Here is a 25,595-nt window from a genome sequence, read left to right as displayed (position 1 = left end):
GACTACTTAGTTCTTCGGAAGGTTTTTTTTTTTTCTTCCTTTTCTTGGCTCTCTCTATTCTCTTATAGAATGTAAGGTGTTTTTTCCCTGTCTTTTAAGTATTATTATTTATAACATTTGTATCTGATTCAATTGTCTACTCCTTAAGATTTTCAATGGATTCTCAACCAGAGGAGAAAGGGGCTACATCTACCTCTAAATTGGACACATACATCAGGAAGTTCCTTTATACCTGAAACTTCGACTTTCATTGCTCTCTCCTTAATTTATGTCCTCATCATCTTTCGCTCACAGTTTGCAATAACAGTTATTTGGATAACTTTGTGTATATTCAAACTGGCTTTCCAATCTACACATAACTGCCTGAGATAACTTTTTTACAATTGAAATGGTAACTTTGCTGCTCCTAAGTGTAAAATGTTTGTTTCATAAAGAGTCAAATCCAAGCTTTCCCTCTCCTAAGACACCTATGTATCAACTTTTAGCTTTTCTTAACTTTCCTTTCTTATTGCAATTTTACAATTTTTCACTTAACAATACAAAACTCTGAAAGTTAAGACACTTTTTCAAGATGGTAAAGTCAGTGAACGACATCACATAGTGCAGGTATCAGGATTCTTAGGATTCAATCCAGATGGTGACATATATTTGCATATAAATAAATGTAAAGAAAGTAATTGTATCTGTTGCAATTGAACTTTGAAGAACACAAAGCAGCTTTCTCAATGATTATAGCATTATTGGAAAAGTACTGTGCAAACTACAGTAAGATGTTCATAGAAAGCAGAAAAAGAATATATTTGTTTTGGTTCTTTAAAAATTAAACAATTTAGCTATGAATATGAATTAATGTTCTATAAATCTTTATTGGGAAAATAAAATTAATTCCTTCCTTTCCTCTGTGAATTAAAATGACCTATAAAATCCTTTATGGATTTATAATAGAAATGTTAAAATATGTGCAAGGAAGCTATTTCGAATGTAAAGCCTTTCATAATTAACTCTAAGACTCATCTATTAAACCTTTGACATTACCAAACAATTCTGTTTCACAAGGTAACATTCTATACAGGATACTATTTAAGAAAATGGCCCTCATTTTCCAGCTTACTGGAAATGATTAATCTTTTCAACAGCTTTGAGGGCTACATACCAGTGCTGCTACTTTTTTTGTCCTTTCAACAATGACTACAAGCTGAGTGCAGGCTAGTAAATGTGTTATCGGCCAACCCATTAGAGTTCCATTATTTTCTGTCTTACATGGCTTCATGTAATGAATTTTTATAATTAAACTAATGGCACACAATTTATTTTTCCCCTCTTTACTTTCAGGCCCCATTTCTCTCCCAGCTTCTTTGGAATAAGTTTTATACAAAAGGAAGAGAGGAGAGTCCTCCAAGTGCTTCATTACCTTAATTTCATTATGACATTTTGGAGAGCATTCTTTTTATTTGAGCTCTTGCTTTGATTTGCTGACTTCATTAAAAGGCTTAAGCAGTGTTGTAATTAACAAGTCATCCAGATACCCCAGGCTCCTAAGATAAGTCTGGTTGAGAGAGTATAGAATTGGTCCAGCAGAAACTACCCCCAAAAGAACGTCAGAAATCCCCAGAATTCTCTTGTGCCACTATACCCTGTGCCACCATACCCTGATTTCTAAGTAACTTTTCAAATCCCATGAGCCTACTATGGGAGATTACATTGTCAAATCTTTTTTGACATGATTTATCTATTATACAGCTATACTTTAAAATTTAGAAAAAAAATCTGTAGTCATGTGCCAATATAATTTTAAAAGCAGATTTACCATTACATAATCCACTTATTAACACACCCATTGAAGTTGTATACTTTGTTGTTTTTAGATTGAGTATCATCAATGTGTAACCATTCCTACAATCCAATTTTGGAACAGTCTCTTCTCTACAAAATGAAACCTCATACTAATAATAGTAACTTTCCCCTATCCACTTTCTTTATCCCAGTTATTACTTGCATTACATATAAACAGACAGAGACAATGTTATTTTCAACTGAGTTACATCAATTAGCATAATGACTTTGAGGTTTATCTATGCTATAGTATTAGCATCACAATGAATTTTTATCATTGATAATATTTCATTTTTGGATGTACCACATTTTGTTTATGTATTCATTTGCTGATGCACAGATGGGTTGATTATACTTTCTGGATATTAAGGTTGGTACTACCACAAACTTCTGTACACATTTTTCTGTCTATTTTTATTCCTTCTGAGTATATATTTAGAAACAGAATGCTAATATTTATATTGTTGTAAACTGATTAATATTTTTCCATTTTTCACAGTTTATTTATTTATTTTGAGTTTGTTTTCTTGAGACAGGGTCTCATTACATAGCTCTGGCTGTCATGGAACTTGTTATGTTGACCAGATGGCCTTGAAATTTTAGAGATCCTTCTGCCTCTTTGTTCCAACTGCTGAGATTATAGGTGTGTACTACCACAACTGAACAGATCATTTGAAATTCTCATTAAATATATAAGGGTTCCAAATATTCTACATCCTTGTTAGTGCTTGTCATAGTCTGACGTCTTTATTTTAGCTATTCTAATGAATATAAAGTGCTATTTCATCATTTTTCAATGAAGTATATTTTCTCATCACTAATGATAACCATATTATCATTTATTTAAGGGTGTCTATTTTGGAGAATTAATCAATAAATTAATTTCTGTAACTGGGTCATTTGTATTTATGTTATTGAGTCATTAGAGTTTATATATGTCCTTGAATATATTATTCATCACAGATCTTATTTAAAATATTTTCTCCTTTCTTTTGGATTGTCTTTTAAGTCATTGGCATTGTTTGAAGGGCAAAAGTTTTAGTTTTGATCAAGTATAATTTTGTGTCTTTTCTTTTATTACATTTATTTTTGGTGCTGCACCTAAGAAGATATTGTCTAACAATGTTTCTACCCCTATACTTTCTTGAACAATGTTGAAGCTTTATTTTTTTATATGTGTGTAGCAGGCAGATGGGTGTATAACTTTGTACATGAATATGCAGTCCAGAAGATGGTGGTCAGTGGCCTATTTTAACACTGTATTTATGAATTTGAAATAGGGTCTCTCTCTGAATCTGGCTTGCTTTTCTTGACTAGGCTAAAAGTCAGCAAACCCCAGTGATACTTTCCATGATCCCTTTAAACTAGGTTGACAAGCAATTATTGGACACCCAGCTTGTTACAAGGATGCTAGGATCCATACTCTAAGACTTATGATTGCACAGTAAGTGACTGTAACTCTTGAGCCATCTCTCCAGCCCTCAAAGTTTTAGTTCTTGTGCTTAGTTTTACATTTCACCCTGGAATAGGTTATTTTTTCAAATCATTAAACTTTTTTATTTAAATATTTACTTTAAATTAACAAATGAAAATTATATAATTTATAGGATACAATGAGATGTTTGTGTATGTACATGTATTGTTACTACTTTATGATAAATAACTTAATCTGCCATCTCACATAATGCTCATTTTATTTGTATTGGAGCATTTGAAATGTGGTTTTAAAAACATTCAAAGGCATACAATAATTTATTATTAACCGCACCAGCATATTGTGTAATGATCTTTGAGAATTTAATCATTCTTACTGAAAACTTGAGACATGATCTCCACCATAATACAGTAAACTTTTTGTAACCAATATTCTTATCTCCACTTGTGTAATAAGTTTGGGGTGATTGGATTCCAGATCTAAATCCATGTGATATAATAAGATGTTTGTCTTTCTATACCTGGCTTATTTTACTCAGTGTAAGTCCTTTAAGGACATTCATGCTGTTACAAATGATATAATTTATTTCACTGTGTTTTTTACCACATTATATTTATATATTTTTTATTTTACTAAAAAGTATATCACGTTGCAATTCATGGGATAAAGTATCACCTAGTTTTAGTGGTAATCCTTTTAAGATGTCATTGTATTAAGACTAAAAATATTGTTCAAAGGGCAGTTTATTCATTTTATTATGATATATTTGTTTGCTTGGAAAGTATTATTTTACTTATGGAAGAGTTTGCAAAATATGGAGATGAATTATTCTTTAAAAACCTGGTAGAATTAACTTGTAAATCTATCTGGATTTGTATCTTTCATTGTAGGCAGACTTAAAACTGATGGGAGCAGGTGCATAGACCCATATCCAAATGTTAGGCAGAGCTCGCATCACCCAGCAGAGGAGGAGGAAGGATTGTAGGAGCCAGAGGGTTTAAGGGTACCAAAAGAAGATGTCCCACAGAATCAACTAAGCAGGGCTCATAGGGGCTCACAGAGACTGAAGCAGCAACCACGGAGTCTACATGGGTCTGTGCTATGTCCTCCACATATATGCTATGGTTGTATAGCTTGGTGTTCTTGTGGGACTAACACTGGGAGCGGGCAATTTTCAGACTCTTTTTCCTGCTCTGAGGATCCTTTTCCTCCTATTGGGTTGCCTTGTCAAGTCTTGATATGAGGGTTTGTGCCCAGTCTTATTGTAGCTTGTCATTTGTGGTTAGTTGATATCCCTTAGAAGCCTTCTCTTTCCTGAAGGGAAATGGATAAGTCATGGATCTGTAGAAGAGGGATGCTGAGGGGGATGACTGGGAAGAGTACATGGGAGGGGAAACTGATCTCATGATGTAATGTATGAGAGAAAATAAAAAGAAAACCTATCATTCCCTTTTTGTTTATTACAGGTTAATTGTATTATTTCTCTAGTTGTTCATAATATTCTCTATATTCAACTTTATTTCCATAAAATTCATAGCAGTATTCCCTTTAATCCCTAAGATTATTTATAAAGCCTTCTTTCTCTGTTTTTTAAATTATTTTTTATCAAAAAGAGTTCTTTCTGTTGAACATGAACACAGTTCTAAATCTTCTTGTCTTGAATTTATTTTCTTCCTTTCATTATTTTCACTATAAAACATCTATTATTTCTGATAATAGTAGGATTTTCTTCCTTTGTAGTTTCTAATGATAGAAAACTTGGTTATTGATTGGAAATTTTTCTTCTTTTTTTTTTACACACCAACACATAATATCACGCATTTCACTCTTCAGAAGTCTAAGTATTTTGTGTTTTTATTTCCACATTTCTCAAGGTAGTTTTAATTTTAATTAGATTTCTTTTCTGGCCCAGTTGTTACATTAGAATGCATATATAATATTTTTATATTTGTAAGCTTCTCAATGTATTCCAGCTATTTATATTTAATTTAATTTCATAGTCTCTAGAAAATTTACATTATAGAAGTTCAGTCTGTTTTAATGTGGACTATCTTGCTGTCTTGGAGAGGACTTATTGTGCAATTGATAATATTGTTTCTAGTGGGTAGCCATTCCAACTTCAATTTCAAGCCATTCCTTGATCTGGAAGTTCCAACCCCCATTGAGGCTTCGGTAACTGTCACGCATATAAGGTGGGGCCAAGAGAGGACCTTGAAGACCAGAGATCTGGATGCGCCATCTCTCTTGGTTCCTGGACCTTGGACGCTGGAGGTAGATGGAGCAGAGTTCTTCAAAGAACACCCTTGGACTGTGTCACACCTTTCCTAGACTCTGCAACCTATCTATCCCTTCATTTGTAAGTTATGCCACTAAATAAACCTCCCTTTTAACTACGTGGAGTGGCCTTAATAATTTCACCAACACAAGAGTTTCCACCTTGTAACCTGAGAGAAAAGATTCTAAAACAGAGCTAAAAACGGTTCCTAGTTGTCTCTCTCAAGTTAGCAGCAGCCTGCGTTTTTGAGCTACTATCTACTATGGCGGGTTCCTGGTATGCACACTCCACCTGCACTATGGCGGGAATGAGGCCTCTGCAAGTGGTGCATTATGCTGCATGGTGGATTTAACCTTTGCTAGTACAAAACAAACAAAAAAGAGGCTTCTGGACTACACATTGCTTTGATAGAAGCATAGACCCACTATTTCTGAGAGTTGATGGCTCCCAGAGCTGGTGGAAAACATACCACTGCCATGTTAGGAAGCTGAAGTGGGTGCCATTTCAGTCTTAGAACGCTGCAGTTTAAAGCAATAGGTTCACAATAAGACTGACTCAGATGGAATAGTTTACAATGTATGTAAAAATGTACATAGGCTTGAAAGAGAAAGAAAAAGGAATATATGCAGTTATATAAACAAATAGATAGTTTTAAAAAATAAAGTCTTTAAAGGGACAGTAAAGGTAATATTAAAAAATATAAGCCACATAAGGATGTCTATCACACAGAGAATCTAGATTATGTTCTCTTTGATATTCATAACTGAAGAAAAACATTTGATTGTAAAAGCTGTTGAGTTATTCCAAAATGTATATTTTAAAGGTACCTTGACTTTAAAATTTGAATCTAAGGATATGTTGCTTTTAAAAGGAGGCTCTGTTTTTGTTTCCACAGAAAGCCAGAGGCTATCAATTTGTTCCAGATTAAGATACAACAGGTTTGACCAGCCAAGACCCCCTGAAGGTCTCCGATGACACCAAGGACCAGATGATCCAACATCCAGAACCATTTCAAGGCAACTGGCTCACATTATACACCCTCATGAACTACTCTGTAATCTTAATATTTTCTTTGTGTCCCCATAAGATACAGCACCCTCCTCCAGCAGGAAGTAGTAAGAGAAGCTACACCCAACTTCCCAAATATACCAAGCTGGCTTTGGAGATGGAATTGGCTCATTCCTTCTCTAAACCCAGGTGTACTGGTTAAAAAAAAAATGGTTAAGAGATTCTTGTGTCCCAAATCAGAAGAGCCCTCTAGTGTGGGACAGAGAAAAAAAAAACAATATTTTTATTTAAAACAGGTTGATTATAAATGCAATCTCTTTCTAAAAAAAGAAAAGGGGAAGTGCTGTGGATATCACTCTGTATAAATAAAATGCTGATTGGCCAGTAGCCAGACAGGAAGTATTGACAGGACAAGCAGAGAAGAGAATTTTTGGAAGTGGAGGCTGAGGCAGGGAGACATTGCCAGCCACCAAGAGGAGAAGCAACATGTTAAGAGACTGTTAAGCCACAAGCAACGTGGCACCTTATAGATTAATAGAAATGGGTTAATTTAAGATATAAGAACAGTTAGCAAGAATCCTGCTATGGCCATACAGTTTGTAAGCAATATAAGTGTCTGTGGGTTTATTTTATAAGTGGGCTGTTGGACTGCCAGGGCTTGGCAGGACCCAGAGAGAAAACTCTAGCTACAAATGTGTATTCTGCTATTATTGTGTGGAACATTGTAGAAATGGCTATTACAGTTTGTAAAATTTTAGTGATTTTCAAGTGTCTCTCCTTATTTATCTTTCCAGATACTTAATTTGGTATTAGATCTGGGAAACAGTCAGCTATATTTTGTTGAATTAACATTTCATTTTTTTTTGTCAGATTTTGTTTTATGTGTTTTCATGTTGTTTTTCTTTTTCTCAGACTGGATTATATCTTTTGACCATTTATCATGGCGATTTCTTCCCTATGGCTGTTTTGCTTTCAAAGCAAGTATTTATTTGGTTCTTATTTATAAATCTTATGCTTATTTTGCATATCTATTTATGAAGGCATGCTGAAGATCTTCTCCATGCTCAATGAATATGACAGAGCTTTTGAAGTCTCCATATGGACAACTCAATCTCCAGATGCCCATTTAAAGTTTTTTTCTCAAAACCTTCCCAGTGAGCATCTTATCAACGTAAGATGCCTTGTTAAATAACTGCTATGGAGTGATATGAACAGTGAACAGGAATATATGACTTCTTCTGGAGAATTAGCTATATGTCATGTCAAATAAAAACTAGATTCTGTATATAGGTTTGTTTTTAATTTATTTTTCCCAGGGAGCTGCAAGACAGGTCAAATTGTGCCAACACTCTTAGAATTAAATGTGGCTTTCTGAGGAATACCAATCCTATCAATCTTGGTGGCAATAAGACTGCTAGTTTTCATAGCTACCAGTGGCTCCAAGGCCAATGATCTTTAAGACTACTGTGGAGCTGGAAGAAAATGTAAAAAAGCTTCAAAATCTTGCTGTTCTTGTGGAAGTATAACACTTCAGAGATTATAATCTTTGGTTAATTATTGGTGAAATTATTAAGGCTGCTCCATGTAGTTAAAAAGGAAGATTTATTTAGTGGATAACTTACAAATGAAGGGATAGGTAGGTCGTGGGGTCTGGGGAAGGTGTATCACAATCCAGTGGTGTTCTCTGGAGCTCTGCTCGGTCAACCTCCACCTTCAAGGGTCCAGGAACTGAGAGAGCGCGCTGGCCCATCCAGATCTCGGGTCTCTCTGCACCTCCCTTGGCCCTGCCTTGTAGGCGTGAGTTGCCAAAGCCTCAATGGGGGTTGGAACTTCCAGATCAAAGCTGGAATGGCTACCTACTACAGTTAATTTTTTGATTTCAGCAAAGAGAATATTCAAACTGTTTTCCAGAATTTGTTTTTATGGATGAGTGTATTTCTAGAATCATCATAGTGTATTTTCAAATACTGAATAAATTAAGCCATGAACAGAAACTTAGGTAAAATAATGATGTGATCAGAGCATAAAGGAATGCAAGACATGGTAACTCTGCCTTAAATATGTGTGTGGATACCAGAGGAAAGTATCCTTTTAGTTGCATTTTTGATATAAGGTATGGTCCATATGTTTTACATTTAGTAGCTTCCAAGTGCTTTAAGAAGAAAAGTACTATTAGCATATTGATTATCCTTACTCATGTAGCAGCTTTAGAGAGAGAACAAAGCGGAGTTTTAAAAATTTGTGACCAAATGGTAGGTTCTGAAAAGGTTTCAGACTATGTTTTTCATTATTACATTTGAAATCAAAAGTTCAAACTAATAGTTTCAGTAAATCTGCAGAAATAACTTTGTATAACTCTAATATATATGTATGTATATATATATATACATACATACATATATGGTAAAATATATGTGCTTAACATATATAAAATAATTCAGTTTCTAACATTCTACATAGCTATATATATTACAAACAGAATACTGTCTGGTATATAATTTTACCTTCTCTACATATAATAAAATTATACCCTTCATATTTATCCAAGAAGACCCTTGATTTCTTTCTTCCTAATTTGTGATCCTCAAATAGCCTGTGTAGCTACTTTAGAGAAGGGGCTTGATTTCAAATATTAATTATAATTATAATGTATCTATGGTCCAGTAAAGGACATACTTAAAACAGTTTTTTTCAGCGTTTGAAATGTTTATTTAGTAATTTTTAAATTATTAGATTTCCCACTTGAAATAGTTTCAAGTATTAAATAGCCAAATCAACTAGGCTCAAACCAGATTTCACTTCTCTATTGAATTCATGTACTTTTAGCTCAGCCAAGCACAAAACAGCTAATGCCATCACGTTTGAAAAGCTTTTATGCTGAATTTGACACAAAAGCAATCACAGAGCAGACAAAAAAGGAATTTCTCTTTCAAATACCGAAAGGAAAAAAATGAAAACTATGAGCCTGGCCACTGGAAAAAGAAAGTTCAAAATGACCGAGAAATATATATTTTTTTTTCCAAAGAACTTATTGCCAAGTTTGGACCAATCTTAGCCTAGTAACAGGCTACAAACTAAACCAAGATTGTACTAAATGAAATAAATACTAGGATGATTGGTGATGGCAGTTTCAGGTGCCAATGGCATACTTCTTTTGAAACTTTTAAATGGCATCATCACTCATAGGATTCTGTTATGGTTTATTGTCAAGGATTTTGATTAGTGTGGAATTTTGTATGTTTTTTCCCTATAATATCTGTCTTTCTTAAAAGGGCATTTTTTTTTTTTACCAAATTTAAGAACGTCAGATGAAGAGATGTGGTTAATAAAATAATCTGCATTCCAGATGCACATGATTGTTCCATAAAATTAATGGTTTATACAGCAAAGAGAGAATGTACATATAGAATATGGATAGTTTTTCATGACCTGCTAATTAGTAATTCCCAGAATAGATAGTCTGCAGTCTGTTTTTATGCCAATCCAATGTTCTCCTACTGCTGTCTCCTCCTATCCTGACCGTGTTTTTAAGATGAGCTTTCCAAGATTCCATCTCATAAAGGATTTCTACTATGTGAATGTGGTATTATTTATAGAATTACTTCCTATTAATTTCTCTAAGCAGCCAGGCGGTGGTGGCGCATGACTTTAATCCCAGCACTTGGGAGGCAGAGCCAGGCGGATCTCTGTGAGTTCGAGGCCAGCCTGGACTACCAAGTGAGTTCCAGGAAAGGCACAAAGCTACACAGAGAAACCCTGTCTCAAAAACAAAAAAACAAAAAAAAAAAATTCTCTAAGCAAGAAGTGGAGAGTTTCAAAAATATCAAACCAGAAAGAGAAGAGTTAAAGGTGAAACTTAGTGAAATACTATGAAGAATTAAAAATGATAATGAGTAAAAATTATAAAATGATGAAAATCAGGCAATGACACTAAACTGAAAATTCAGAATTTTAAAGAATTATAGAAAAATTAAAATATGTGTAGATAATAACTAGAAGGGATTTAAGATGATTATTTAAGCTTAAAAATCATTAATAAATCCAGATTGCTAGGAATCCAGATCAGTAGAATTCAAGTATGGTGATTGATTTAAAATATTAAAAAGGCCATAGAGTTGTGTTAGCATTTGAAACCAATCACTGCTGTTTATTAAGGGTAGATTGAGTCGTCTTCAAGTATGAGAAAGCAAGGAAGCCTTACTGATTCCACTATAGCTCCCCAACTCTGATGAGGGCGTTGCCAGGTTAGTAGGTTCTCTTGGCAATAATAGGCACACAAATGTAGCAATAATTTATGAGGAGGAAGATTCAGGTCAGATTACCCAGTGTCTTCTCCTGTGTATTTCTAAACATTTTTCTTAAAAGAAAATTGTAAGTGATAAGCCTGCCAACACTACTCACCAGTGAGAACACATTTAGCCATGAAAAGCAGATATCTCGATTATTCATTCCCCAACTTTGCAAAGAATTAAAAATAGTAGTTTCATCTAAAAGGAATATAATTTGAAATTATCCTTTTTTCCAAGAAGAAAATACTGTGAAAAGGTTCTCATATTACACTATTTAATTACTTTCTTTTTAAGCCAATTGGCTGATTTGTGATATAAACTTGTCAATTGATAATTACTCTTGTTTTTTTTCAGAGTCTCCTGATATTTTATCAATTTGTTTTATTCTTACAGACAGTGGGTAGAAGAGAAAATTTGTGAGGTCAACCACAATAATAAATTCCCATCCTGCATTCCTATTCCTACAAAAATGAAGTTACTGAATCTCATCAGCCTTCAGTTTTCTGCATACAATTAAAAAAGAACAATTTTCACAAACAATGGATGAGAGAACCAAATAAAACAATGCATGCAAAATGACTAACACTGTCTTTAGCATACAACAAGCACTCAACATTAGTATCAACAATAGGATTGTTTTAGAGTTCATGTATACTATCCAGGAGACAAAGACAAAGTAATTATAATAAAATCCTGTGTTGTTTTAGATGTTTTTTGATAATTAGACTGTTTTGCTTTCTTCTTCCATATTTCCTTTTCTTTTATTTTCCTATATGAAGTTATGTACTCTTCTAGCAGCTACGTACTACACCTTAATAATTCTTGACACCCCCTTAGGATTTTCTCAGGGTAAGATTAATTTTTTTTGCCACTTTTAGACTTTCCTTTATTCAAAGATAGCACTAGCTCTCATTTTCCTTTTTTTTACATCTATCTCTTCTTAATAATTTTGTATTCATTGATGCTTTTTGTTTAAGATCTGTGAAATCCATAGTATACTAACTTAAAGGAAACTATATCAGAGAGCAACTGATGGGAACAGATGCAGAGACCCATATCCAAACATTAGGCAGAGTTCGCAGAACCCAGCAGAGTAGGAGGAAGAAGGATTGTAGGAGCCAGAGGGGTCAAGAGCATCACAGGAAAATGGTTCACAGGGGTCGCAGGGGCTCACAGAGCCTGAACTGAGAACCAGGGAACCTGATTGTGCCTGACCTAGGTCCTTTGCATGTATGTAATGGTTATGTAGCTTGGTGTTCCTGTGGGACACTTAACAGTGGGAGTTGAGGGGGGTCTCTGACTCTTTTGCCTGCATTCAAGACCCTTTTTTCCTACTGAGTTGCCTCATCCAGCCTTAATATGAGGGGATGTGCCTATTCTTATGGCAACATAATATGCTATGTTTGTTAATTTTCCTGGGAGGCCTGCCCTTTTCTGAAGGGAAATAGAGGAGTAGATCTGGGGGAGCAAGGGAGTTGGGGAGGGGAACTGTGAGGATTGAGGAAGTAAAAACTGCAGTCAGAATGTAATATATGAAAGAAAATAAAATAGAAATGATCATTCAAAATTAACCATGTGTATTGCATTTCAAATAGGCTAAGAATTAGGAAAATAATTACTAGAAATTACTTATGCATCTGTGCCAGGTAATTACTAATGACAGAGGTAATGATGAGTCTTAAAATCCTACATGGTCTTATATAATTCTGGGTATATGTGAAGATCTTATCTTCACAGCAGCTTAGATCCTTTAACAATGTGGGTATGATGAAGATTGGATAAAGTTTATTAATTCCGTTTAGTCTCCCTGAAATTAACTGGGAAAAAGTTCTGGTCAATGAGACATGGTAAAATTCCTAGGCCTGGCTATAAAATTCCATGGACTGAATAAACACATTCTCAGTGGCCTTAGAGTAAGCATATGTTTAACAAGATAGTTTAAAACCTTGAAAAGCTTATTCCCAAGTAACCATTTGGATAGAGCTTATAAGATATATCAGTATCAAATAAATTGCTATTAATTTCATTCATTGCATTACGCTGTTGATATTTTAAGGTTTATTTCTCAATGCAACTTAATATAATATAAACAGATTGCTTTGGAAATGAGAGATTTTAGAAATGAAAAAAACAGTATCTAAGAAAATTATATGGTTTTTCTTCTTAGATAATATAACTCATGTCAAATTTATATTCTTGTTTACTAGTAGTCTTTTCTGCCAGGTTAAAAAAAAAGTAGAGAGTTTTGGGTTTAGTTCTCAATCATAATAACAACTGTATTATTTCATTGCTTAAAATCTCTTAACAGTATCTACTGTTTAGCATTTAATGTCTCAGAAGGCCTATAAATGCAATATTTGAAAATATCAAATATATGTAAAGCATCATGCATGGTACTTGATAAAATCAATACACTTTATTCCTTTGCCATTTTCTTTTAGCCTAGACAGTACTGAAGTATCGAGTAGAAAGGTATTTCTAATATTTTAAGAGGAAAAAGAGAAAAAATAGGAGGTGTAGACAATGCTGTGCTAACGTCAGAGAATGGGAAAAGAAAGTGAGAGTACATGTTCCTTTTATGCTGTCTCTGATACCCTCTCATTCCCTTCTCTAGATAGAGCTCTCTATAAGGTATGGCGTGGGGAAGGGATCGATTTATTACTTTTTCTAGGGAGAAATTGGTGGCAAATGTTACTTTAACTTTATAATATCACAGAAGTGTGGTATGCAATATCATCTTTGAAATGCTCTTAAAAGAATGTTTCAGTGTAAAACACAGCCCATGGGTGGGAAATAGCTCACTTAATAGAGTTCTTGCCTAGCATTCAGGAAGTGTTTAGTTCAATCCCCAGTAGAAATTTAGCTTGGTGGCATGGCACATGCCTGTAATTTAAGCCCCCTGGATGTGCAGTTTGGAGGATCAGGAAGGGAGGCAAGAATAGGCTACTTAAGAGCCTGTTTCAACAAAGCAAAACAAAAACTAACACACCATGTACATACTATAAGATGAAAATTAACTTTAAAGTTGTAACAGGCTATCGGTTTTCCTCTAACTTCTATTATGTCTCAAAATATTGATCATGTAGATGTGGTGGCATTAACCTGTAATCCCACCTTGAAGAATGATTTTGAGTTTGAGACTTTATCTTAAAAGCAAGAAAGCAAACAAACAAACAAATTCCACTAATCATTTTTTAAATGTAATTTTCCATTAAAGACATTAACTTTTAATCCATGGCATGATTTTATTTGCGATAAGAAGTATTTTCTTTTAAAAATGATATTGGACACTAACCTTGGTTTCTGTGATCTTCTTTTGGATTTCATCCATCGTGTGAGGACCCTCTTTCCATGAGTCAAGCTTGGTTCTGGCTTGTCCCATGACCTGTTCAGCTTTTTCCTTCATTTCTAGCCACTGCGTTGAATCCTTTAACATTTCATTCAACTGCTGTCTCCGGTTCTGAAGGTGTTCCTGTACCTCATCCCACTGATTCTGAATTTTTTCAACTGGCATAAAAGGAAAAATAAATAGTAGTAAATACTACTCTAGAGAAGACAGTTGAAATTCATCATAAAATCTTCATTTAATATTTTAATTTCCCATTATAATATTCAAGGTGCCATGGGTATGATAATTAATAAATTTCTTCCATTTTCATTTGGAAAATTTGATTTTCTATTAAATTATCATCATGAAAGTAAACTAGAATAATGGTGTTATGTATAGAACTATAACTTTAATATTAGTCTCTATTACCAAAAAAAAAAAAGATTTATCTCTTGGAAAGGTACTAAAGGGCTTGACTCAATTACTTATGCATTTGTCTTGTGAGTATATGAATCTGAGTTTGGATGTCCTGAATTCAGAGTCAAGATGGGAAACAGAGACAGACAATTTCCCAGAGCTCATTGGGTTAGCTAGTCTATACTACTTGGTGACATTTTAATTAAAAGAGAGACCTTGTTTCACAAAATGGTGGAAAATTCCTGCATACCGACTCTTGAGGTTGTCCTTTGGTCTTCATGTTCAAATGAGAACAAATAAGAGAAGACGATGATCTTCTTTATATCTATTTAACAAGGGTATTTGGACAAATGAACTTGATGCTTATGCCACTGTGAAGGAGATTTTACATAATAATCTTCCAAAGCCCATAGAGTCAAACCTCACCAAAAATGGAATGGAATGGTATTCAGAAGATATGATTTCATAATTCTTATACATAGCAAGACATTTTTGGCACAGTATCTTTGCTTTTTCCTGTTTCAATTATTTTTATGATGAATTTGCAAATAAAATAGATATTCCAAAGGATGTATATAAGGACCTAATTATGCCAGAGGATTTTTTAGCAGAATATATATATATATATATATATATATATATATATATATATATATGGTTTAAGATATATACATTTTTTCCTTCTAAGTCCATCTTTGCTAACTGCATATTCAAATATAATTATTAGGACAAAAAGTTCTCTTGATCATCCTTTGTGCAACCATAGACACCATATACTATTATGATTTATATCTTTAACTTTCTATCTCTCATTCTACACAATGGATACTTCAAAACAAGAATAGGGTTTGTAATAGATGCTGGCAGTAACCAATTTATATACCTTTGGTACTTTCCTTAAGTGCACATTAGCAAGCACTTGCTGTACTACAAAGCACATGCTTCCAAGCCTGATGGTCAGAGTTCCAACCCCAGAATTTACATGCCATAAAGTTGGTTTTTTAGCCTCTACATGTGCTGCATGGTGCATGTACCCTTCACACCCACAAACATATATGTACCCCCACAGATATGTATGTACATACAAACAAACAAATGTTAATAACTTTTTTAAAAGGAAAGAAAAATTCAACCCTTTCTCCAAATCTTGAGTCATTCTTATTGGAAAAATAATCATTGAAAGAGACAACTAGAAAGGGAGAGTCATTTGGGGGAGAGGTAGAAACCTGGTACAAGGGAAACTCCCAGGAATCTACAAAGATGACCTCAGCTAAGATTCCAAGCAATAGGGGATACATAGACTGAAATGATCATCTCCTGTGACCACACAAGACTTCCAGTGGAGGAATTGGAACACCAATTCAGCCACATTATATTCAATCTTTCCTGCCTACAGGATGTGCTGTAGTAAGGGTGGCACAAAGATTGTGGGACTGGCCAACCAATAACTGTTCCAGGCTCAGACCCATGCCATGAGAGTGAACACATCCCTGACATTGCCTGGAACACCAGAACCCATAGGCTGGATGGCCCAGAGACATAGTATAGAGCCAAATATGACTGAAGAAAAAAAGTCAATGTAATTATGCCTAATGATATTCTGCTATGTTCATAGATTGGTTCCCAGCCTAACTGGGAGAGAGGCTTCATCCAGTAATTGATAGAAAAAGATGAAGACCCACAGTCAATCATTAAGCCAAGGTCAGGTAATCCTGATGAAGAGAGGGAGGAAGGATTGTATGAGCCAAAGGTGTCAAGAACATAAGAAAAAACACATATAAATTAAACTGGGCTCACAAGGGGCTCAAAGAGACTGAACCAATGACCAGGGAGCCTGCATGGGACTGACTTAGGTCCTCTGAACACATATTACAGTTGGTCTTCTTATGGAACTCATAACAGTGGGAGTAGGTACTGTCTTTTACTCTTTTGCTGGCTTTTGTGATCTTATTCCTCTTATTGGGTTGCATTTCTCAGCCTTAATACAAGAGGGAGTTACTTAGTCTTACTGCAACTTAATATGCTCTGTTTTGTTGATATCCATCCAGACCTTTTTCTGAATAGAAATGGAGGAGGAGAGGATTGGGGTTGGGGGAGAGACTGGGTGAAGAGAAGGGAGGGTAAACTGCATCAGAATGTAAAGTAAATAAATAAATAAATTGCAAAATAAAAAAAAGAAAGAAGGCACATAATCTAAAGATCATCAAAGTGAAGCTGTTATCTTGGAAATGGTTTAGTGTTGTAGTTGGACAGCATGCAGACCTAGTAACTGTCCATAACGGGCATCAATTCAAATTACAGAATTTTATCACACTTGCAACATTTTCCCCATGATATTGATTGATCAAAGATATATTATGACAGTGCACTTGGTCAGTAGAGCCCATACTATTAGATTTACATTTACATCAGATTCCACTGACATACAAAAGTGAAATAATAATAAAATATATGCACATAAACCCAGACAATCTGTGCATGTTTGTAATTGAAAAGCAACTCAGATATACACATTTTTTCTCATAAAGGTCCATTGCAGAAAACTCCTCAACTGATTTACACAGTAAATAGATGTTGGATAATGAAGGGAAGTAAATAACCAAAGCTACGACACAAGATGACAGACTGGGTCACAGCATGTGTGCTGATTTACAGGTCTCTAGAAGTGTCAAATTGGAAACCCAGTAATCATGCTAAGAATCACAATATTGCAGAAAAAGGAACAGTTCAGTTGATTAAGTACTAACCAATTCTTCACTTCAAGTTTTTAAAGAGCTATGTTTGATTATCGATACACATTCTTGTCTGAAATATATTCCTACATCTTTCCCAGGAAGGACTGTTATTTTTTTTTTAAAGAAATGATTGCTGTTTTGAACACACAGTGCTACTGAACAAAGAATAGCAATTTCAGCACTGGTAATAGCCCGAGAAGTAGGAGTTGGTGCTTTTGAATTTTAGAAAGTAACCTTGATTTTTAGTGTGTCCTGATTAAAGCACTAGTTTTGTAATACAACAGCAAATTTTAATTGAAAAAGTTAATTTCCTAGACAAACTTCAGCTTTCTCAACTGCAGAAGTAAAACAATTAACAGCTGGCTAGGTACAAGTTTATAGTGATGAATAAACTTGGTGATGGACATAAGCATAAACGACCATGTTAGGCTGCTTTTCTACACGGGAAAGACTAAACAACAGATTTAGTTGTTAACATACATCCATGATCTGCTAGTGGTACACATTGTGGATCTTAATGATTCCACAGAGGATTCAAGTATTCCAAGGAGAAAATGCCAAACTTCACCATTTACACTGGAGGAAAATCTGAGTTCACGTGAGCAAGTAGAGAACAGATATACACAACTGTGAGGAGACAGAAAGAAAAACCATCCCAACTACAGTCAAGACAATGAACTCTGAAAACTCTTTTTGTGGTTAGAAAAACATGGGGACTCACAGACTGTCTTCTGGGGAATAAAGCAAAAAATTCGCCATTACTGTACACCTGTACTGAGCTAGATACAGCTATTCCAAGCTATATAATGTTAGACTTTCAAAAACTTCAAAGGAACTAAGACCAAGTCAAAATGATAATAATCAAAATTATAAATGATATTGATGTATGTCCCTATGGTTTCCAAGAAGCAATTAGATGTGATTTTGTGGATGATCTATCAATATGTAAGCTCTGGAAAATGAAATCTCAACACAAATTCATGAAGAAGAGGAGGAGGCACATAGCTGGTATAAAAGTGAATTTATTCCTTTTAGGAAGAAGAGAGGAGGAATGTGGTTGCAGTGAAAATGAAGTGTAAAATGTCCATGCTATAATATATCAGAAGCTAAAAAAAAAAAAAAAAAAAAAAAAAGAAATCATGGGGACATCATGAAGTCCTAGTCACTATTATTAGACTATCTGCTTTTCCTCATATCTCCAAATATCTACATTGTGGGGATAACCAAACATTTAAATTCACAAAAGTTAGAAACAAAATAAATGATTTAATTAAAAATGTTCAGAATATCAACCAAACATTTATCACTTGTTTGGAACATGGAAAGCATCATTAATTTACTGTTATTTGTATACTAAGTATATTGTAATATAGCGGTAATAACGAAAAAGATCAGTAATCTACAAAATTGAAAGAAATAATGGTTATAATTTATTATCAGTATCATGTCCCTAACTTGCTCTCAATTATAGGGGTGAAGATGGGCAATTATCTACTTATATAATTTTTTCCCAGGCTTCTTAAATTCTGATGAAACAAGGAGCAAGCAGATTGCCCCAGGGCTCTTTCCAGCTGTAACAAGCTGTGACATGCATGTCTCTTGATGCTTCTGTGAGAGATTGAGGATTGTGAAGAATTTAGCCAACACTGTGATTTCATGTGCAAACAGCACATTAAGAGCCATATCATTTCCCTAGATGATCATTACTCATGTTTCACCTTGGGAATCCTATGGTCACATACTAAGTCTTGTGGAAAGTCAGATAAAGTAAGCTTAAGCCAACCTTAAAAACTGTTGTCCTTTTCTGGATTGATGGTGTTTTTCTCTGTGTATCTTGATAGGGGCATATACAACATAGGTATGTTTTATTCATCAAACCTCATCAAATGGAATACTTAGATGTATGTTAAACAAAAGCTAGCATAGACAAATGAAATGTCATTGAATAATGACCTCTAGAGAAAGAAATATATGTTGTATTTAAGGAAAAATGAATTTATATCACAGAATTGTTTTAGAATGTATCAGAAAATAATAAGCATTGTGGGTAAACAAAGAGATAAAGTGAGAAAAAAGAAACATGCTCTGGATTCTAAATTGCTTTGGGATGGTCTGTATGTCAAATTGTTCTGATTGGTCAATAAAACACTGATTGGCCAGTAACCAGGCAGGAAGTAGATGGCCAGGCAGGAAGTAGGTGGAACAAGGAGAGAGGAGAATTCTGGGAAACAGAAGGCTGAGGCAGAGAGACACTGCCAGCTGCCGCCATGACCAACAGCATGTGAAGACGCCGGTAAGCCAGCCACATGACAAGGTATAAATTTATGGAAATGGTTAATTTAAGCTATAAGAACAGTTAGCAAGAAGCCTGTCACGGCCATACAGTTTGTATGCAATATAAGTCTCTGTGTTTACTTGTTTGGGTCTGAGTGGCTGTGGGACTGGTGGGTGACAAAGATTTATCCTGACTATGGGCAAAGCAGAAAAACTCTAGCTACACTAAATGATGGGTTCTTGGATAATCATTGCAATGCTTTCAGTTTGCTTTCCCTTCTAAAACATTTCAAAGTATTGAATTGTTAAGTAAAACGTTCTTCTACAGCAAAGCAGCATAGCCAGTTGTAGAATTTGCCAGCACCTCTTTACAATGTTAAAAAAAAAAATACTTGCTTTGGAAAAAGCAAGTTGAAAAGATATTAAACAGGATTTATATGAATACACTGGCAAAATGTTTTGTTTAAATTTGCACCTTGTGTGCATGGAGTGGAGCTAGACATAGACTACAGGCTGGTCTCTTCCTTTTCCAATCAACAGGCTAGAAAAGAATGGGTGATAATTTTAACAGTATGGTGAATAGTCCTATTGAGAAGATAATGAATAAGTCTTCTAATGAAGGTTTATTGTCCTATTCTGCTTATTAACCATATGAAATTTCTCATTATGAAATATAATTTTTAAAATTGGGAGACTTTTAGTTTACATGAAAGCCTGAAGTTGGATGAAGAAACTTATAAGTACTTGCAAATACCCATGTATTAAATGCTACATCTCCAGCTTGACACTGTTAGGGGGGTCTAGAAATCTTTAAGAGGCATGACCCAGGCTTTGGATAATTGACAATGAGCCCTACAAAAGGACTGTAGATCCTTCTTCCACTGTCCTTTTCTTCCTGACCATGAGATGATGAGTGGCTTTGTGTCTATGTGTTTCCTGCCATGGTGTGCTCCACTAGACACAAAAACACAAAGAGGCCTACCCAATTATGGACTTGAACTGCCAAAACACAACCTTTCTCCAGAATTTATTGCAGTATCAGAAAGCTGATTAATATTATAATTAAAATATTTCAGTTTATATTCCTAGGGCACATGCAAGTCACCAAAAAGAAACTATCTAGTTTTGTTACAAACAGAGTGTATTGTTGGATAATCCATCTGTCCAATAACTCAGTGATTGCCTAATTAGGTATCAAATATAGCAAATAAAATGTTGGCAGACTAAAAAGGTATAGAAAAACGTCACTGAAGCACAGTTAGATCCCATTACAATTCTAGCACCACAGATTTATTAACATGCCAAACACATGCAATGTACATAACAGCACCTATCCATCACAGCAAATTTGCACAAAGTTTATGCATTCTTTAATAGAATTTTTTTCTCCCTTAATGAACACATAATTTCATCTGTATACCCTACTCTCAAACTTTTTTTAAAGAATGAACAAAGGCAAATGATACCAGAAAAGTGATGTGAGCTCACTATCATTGTTATGTGAGCACTTCACAGATTCTCCATTCAAGTTAAACAATAAAAATAAAGGAAATATAATTTCTGAACACAAACTCTCACTAAAATAGAAAATCATATATATGTGTTCTTCCTCACCTCTTTCTCTTCAGATTGAGATGCCCCTCTGTCCCATACCTGGATCCATTCTTATACTCTATTTTCTTTTCTTTTTAAAATTTAATTAACATTTTTTCTTTTATTTTACATACCTACCACAGTTCCCCCTCCCTCCTCTTTTCCAGTTCCCTCCTCCTGCCTCCCATCTACCAGCTCTATTTTCTAGTCTTTCTATTTCTTGTGATGGCAGCTACTGTATTTCAATCCTTTCTCTATCTTTAATCTCAGTCTAGAACATATTTACTTCTATTATGTAAAAGAAAATGACAAGAATCAAACAATCAACATATCCCATAGTTTTCCCTTTCCCTCCCACCCACCTGGCAAATCCTGTATTTCTCTTACACAGAACAGTGGTTTATACACAGTGCTGCTTAAAAGATGGCTTGGTGTTTGAAACCTGGGACTTATGCAGGGACGCTTGGCTCGGCCTGGGAGGAGGGGACTGGACCTGCCTGGACTGAGTTTACCAGGTTGATCACAGTCCTCGGGGGAGGATTTGCCCTGGAGGAGGTGGGAATGGGGGGTGAGCTGGGGGTAAAGGGAGGGGGTGGGAGGGGAGAGAATAGGGAAACCCGTGGCTGATATGTAGAACTGAATGGTATTGTAAAATAAAATAAATAATATTAAAAAAAAAAGATGGCTTGGATCATAGCAGTATATATATACTTGTAGGCTGGATGTCATTTTACAATCTCAGGCTTTTCCCTCAATTTCCCAAATCAGCACCTTCATTTTAAACAAGATTCCTTAGGTGATTTAATATTCATGCTAAAGTTTGAGAAGCACTAGTCTCCACCCTGAGTTTCCACAGTCATATCTCAGGTGATATTTCCAACCCAATGCAAATTGATTTTTGGCACTGAAATTACTTTTGCAGATGGTAGCATCACCCTTCAAGTTGTTGCAGCATTGGAGCCTGTACAGTGTGTATTTATTTTCCCAAAGTGCCCTTTATTATGTGTCATTAGTGACAAAAGCTTCTTAAGTCTCCTCCTTTGAGAATAGAGTCATGCTTTCCTTTTCTTCTAATACTTTGTCCACTTCTCATATTGTTCTGTCCACTCATTAAATATTGCTATTCATTAGGGGGTCTCTTTCATTTCCCCTTCACTTACGTGTTCTCCCTGGTGAATTCATTTACATATAGTGCTTCATCTAGGGGGAGTTCACTCAAATCTCTCTATTAGACAATCTCCTGAGGTCCACAGAGCTGGACGCCTACTAAATCACGTTGGAAGTGTCTACATATCCAAAATCTAGCATACTACCTTCACCCTTCCTTTGTCTAACTACTGACACATCTGTTTCTCTATCTAGTCATTTAAGGGAAAACGTACAAACCATCCTCAATTCCACTTACCTCTTGTCTTTCAACAAAGACTATGCCAAGTCATACAACCTTTCAACCTCTTTAATTGCTCTTCTAACTTCTCTGTCATCTGACTACCTCTTTCTTGTGCAGCTTTAATTAAAACCCCCCTGTTGCTTTCTCTAATTGTTAGATCATAAGCTTCTCTACACATTTGAATTACCTGGGGTACTTTTAAAAAATACCAGTGTCTGGGACCTAGTCTCAAAGGTTCTGAATTAATTGGGTTGGGGTGGAATCAAGACAACAGCATTTTTTTAAAGCTCCCTGGAGTGATTCTACTATGTAGCCAAAAATGCAAATTATTAATATAATACTAGCTTTTTGTACTTTTTATCCATCTTCATTACTTTGGTCAAAGAAACCTTTTGAAGATAAAAATCTAATTCTGTCTGTCATCGTGTCTAAAATTCGATTCACTTTACACCCCCTGTGCTTTCTAGGTATAATTAAAATGACACACTGGCTTACAAGACCTTTGAAGAAGGAGACTTTATTTACTTTTTGTAGTTTCTTAGCTTCTGATGCTTGACATAAAGCCCATTCTCAAGTGATATAGACACATAGGATTTTTCAGCGTATGTTATCTGACCTACACACTTCACATGTGTTTGTTTTCTGTTTATTCAGAAATTTCCCTACTTTTTCAGGTCTACTGTCTGCTCCAACATCACTATCATTAGTCAATTGTCTTCCTGATCATTTCCTTTGACTAAACCCAAGGTTGATGCCGCTTTGCCATTTGAGTTTCTTAATCACTTTCTTTTTGTTTGCTTCCTTTACCTCTGAACACACAGATTGTACTCTTTAATAATTGTCTACTTAGTGTCTATCTTACCCACCAAAAGACAATTACCTGATAATGGGCAACACATTTATGTATGCAGGAGAAATCACAAGTATGGTAGATAAGCGGAGATTTTAAAAATGTATAGAAAAGACAGATATCATATGTAAATGATCAATAAATTGTTACTATAAAAGCAAAAATCCTCAAAGACATATATAATATTGAAAACAGTTACATATATGTAATCAGTTCCGTGAAAATAAAATTTATATTCAAATAATTTGTCAAAATAGGACTTCTGTATTAAGGGTACATGAACTGATGGAAGTGTAGCCCAATTCTTCAAATTCCCTTCTGCAGAAACAAATTACTGGGTTACATGTAAAGATCAATCTGTTATTTAAGGCAAAGACAGTGTCATCAATTCCAAAATACATTTTAGTGTAAAGCATTAAATGAAAGTTTAAAAAGTGAAATATATCAAAGCCTGGAATTGACATTTGTAGGCCCCATTTTCAGTTTTATTTTTAATTTTGCCTATTGAAACATTAGCAATTCATGAACTTTAACAGTAATTATATTGTGTGAAATGTAAGGGGTACAAGCATAATTCTTTGCCAGTTCTAATGATGCCAAATGGTGACAAAAGTAACAAAATACTATAATTCAAACTATGTAAATAAACTTTCAATGTCAGTACAACTTGTAAAGTGGCATTGCAACTTCTAAATGAAACATTTGAATTTACAGAGAACAAAACAAAAATAGGTTTTATGGATTCTACACTGTCCATGTACCTTGGGTAAATCATAGCTGTACATACAGAGAAGAAAGACCCATGAGAGAGACAATACCACGGTGAAACATATGGCCAAGAAATATACAAAAAGAGTGGTCTAATTGCCTTAAATTTAAAAGGAAATTCTTCCAAACCAGAATCCCCAAAGTAAAGAACACAAAGAGAAATGTGACTAGACATAATTTAGATAAAAAGTGCTCTGTGAATTTCAAAATAATAGCAAATATAAAGTACTGTAGCTGTTTTCCTTAAGATGAGAGATAGAATAACATCATCATTCTGCAATTGCAGCAAGCAAATAATTCTTTTGAAAATAGAAAGCAGTTGTGTTTTAACCTAAGCAAAAAGACAAGATACACTTACAGAACTTGGTATCAAACAAGAGAATATTTTTCTCTATGTTCTTAGATAACAAAAGCAATTGAAATATCTGACAACTATTTGTCTTTTATTTATATTTGTATGTTGTGTGTGTATCATGACTTTGTTCAAATGTCTATTAATTCATCACAAATTTTCATTGATAATGTATCATGCTCCTGAGCTTGACTTAGAATGTGTATAATAAGTAATAAATGTTCTATAATAACTTATACTTAGTCCATAAGTAAATATTTTCTAAGTAAATGATATAGTTCCATATTCATTTGTACTTGAATCATTTTCTTTTGCTGGGGTCTTTGGGGATATGGTAAAGATATGGGTCTTCTTTCTCAGTGCAATGATAGAGAGTGACACTAATATGAAGATTAGTCATAGCACTACTAACTGAAGAGTAGACTCAGGGAGTGAGACAAGAAAAGATAGAATTTCAGAAGAAGATATCAGGTGAGACATGCAGGCACAGATTGATGGTAGGTGACAAACGGGAAGAATTTATGAGCAGGATGGAAAGCATGTGGCAATGCCAACCCCTGGACAATGTCTAGAATTGATTGTTGGGTATATGCTAGGTGCAATCTCTTTAAAAAATCAAAGTCCCAACTCTGCCATCCTTACCCCACTGTATTAGTTTGTTTTCTATTGCTGTGATAGATAGACACCATGACCACAACCAACTTGGGTAGGGAAGAAGTTATTATAGCTCACAGCTGTTGCCTATCAAAAAGAGAAGCCAGGACAGGAACTGAAGTAGAGATCATGGAGGAATATTGTTTAATGTCTTGATCTCCATGGTTTTCTCAGCTTGCTCATTTTACAACCCAGTTCCCAGGAATGGTGCAGCCCACAGTGAACTGTGCCCTCTCACATCAGCTCTTAATCAGTGAAATGTTAGACAGACTTGCCTACAGACCAATATGATTGAAATAATTCCTCATATGAGGTTACTTCTTCCCAGATGACCCTAACTTAATAACCCATACAAATCTTTTGGAGGAAGGAATTGTAACTGATTGACTGTGAC

At 34.8% G+C, this 25,595-nt stretch overlaps 1 protein-coding gene across 9 annotated transcripts in view; it reads right to left on the bottom strand.

Annotated features, from left to right (window-relative positions):
• Positions 1 to 25,595, bottom strand: part of Dmd (dystrophin) — a 2,209,767-nt gene that overhangs the window by 545,264 nt on the left and 1,638,908 nt on the right. For all 9 annotated transcript variants that reach the window (XM_028881805.2, XM_037198928.1, XM_037198927.1 and 6 more), the window contains one exon: positions 14,136 to 14,347. In XM_028881805.2, coding sequence (XP_028737638.1) covers positions 14,136 to 14,347 — 212 coding nt within the window. The remainder of the gene's footprint in view (positions 1 to 14,135; positions 14,348 to 25,595) is intronic.

Source organism: Peromyscus leucopus, chromosome X (genome assembly GCF_004664715.2).
Source record: "Peromyscus leucopus breed LL Stock chromosome X, UCI_PerLeu_2.1, whole genome shotgun sequence".
NCBI classification, from domain to species: domain Eukaryota; kingdom Metazoa; phylum Chordata; class Mammalia; order Rodentia; family Cricetidae; genus Peromyscus; species Peromyscus leucopus.
This window is presented reverse-complemented; position numbering and strand designations above follow the sequence as displayed.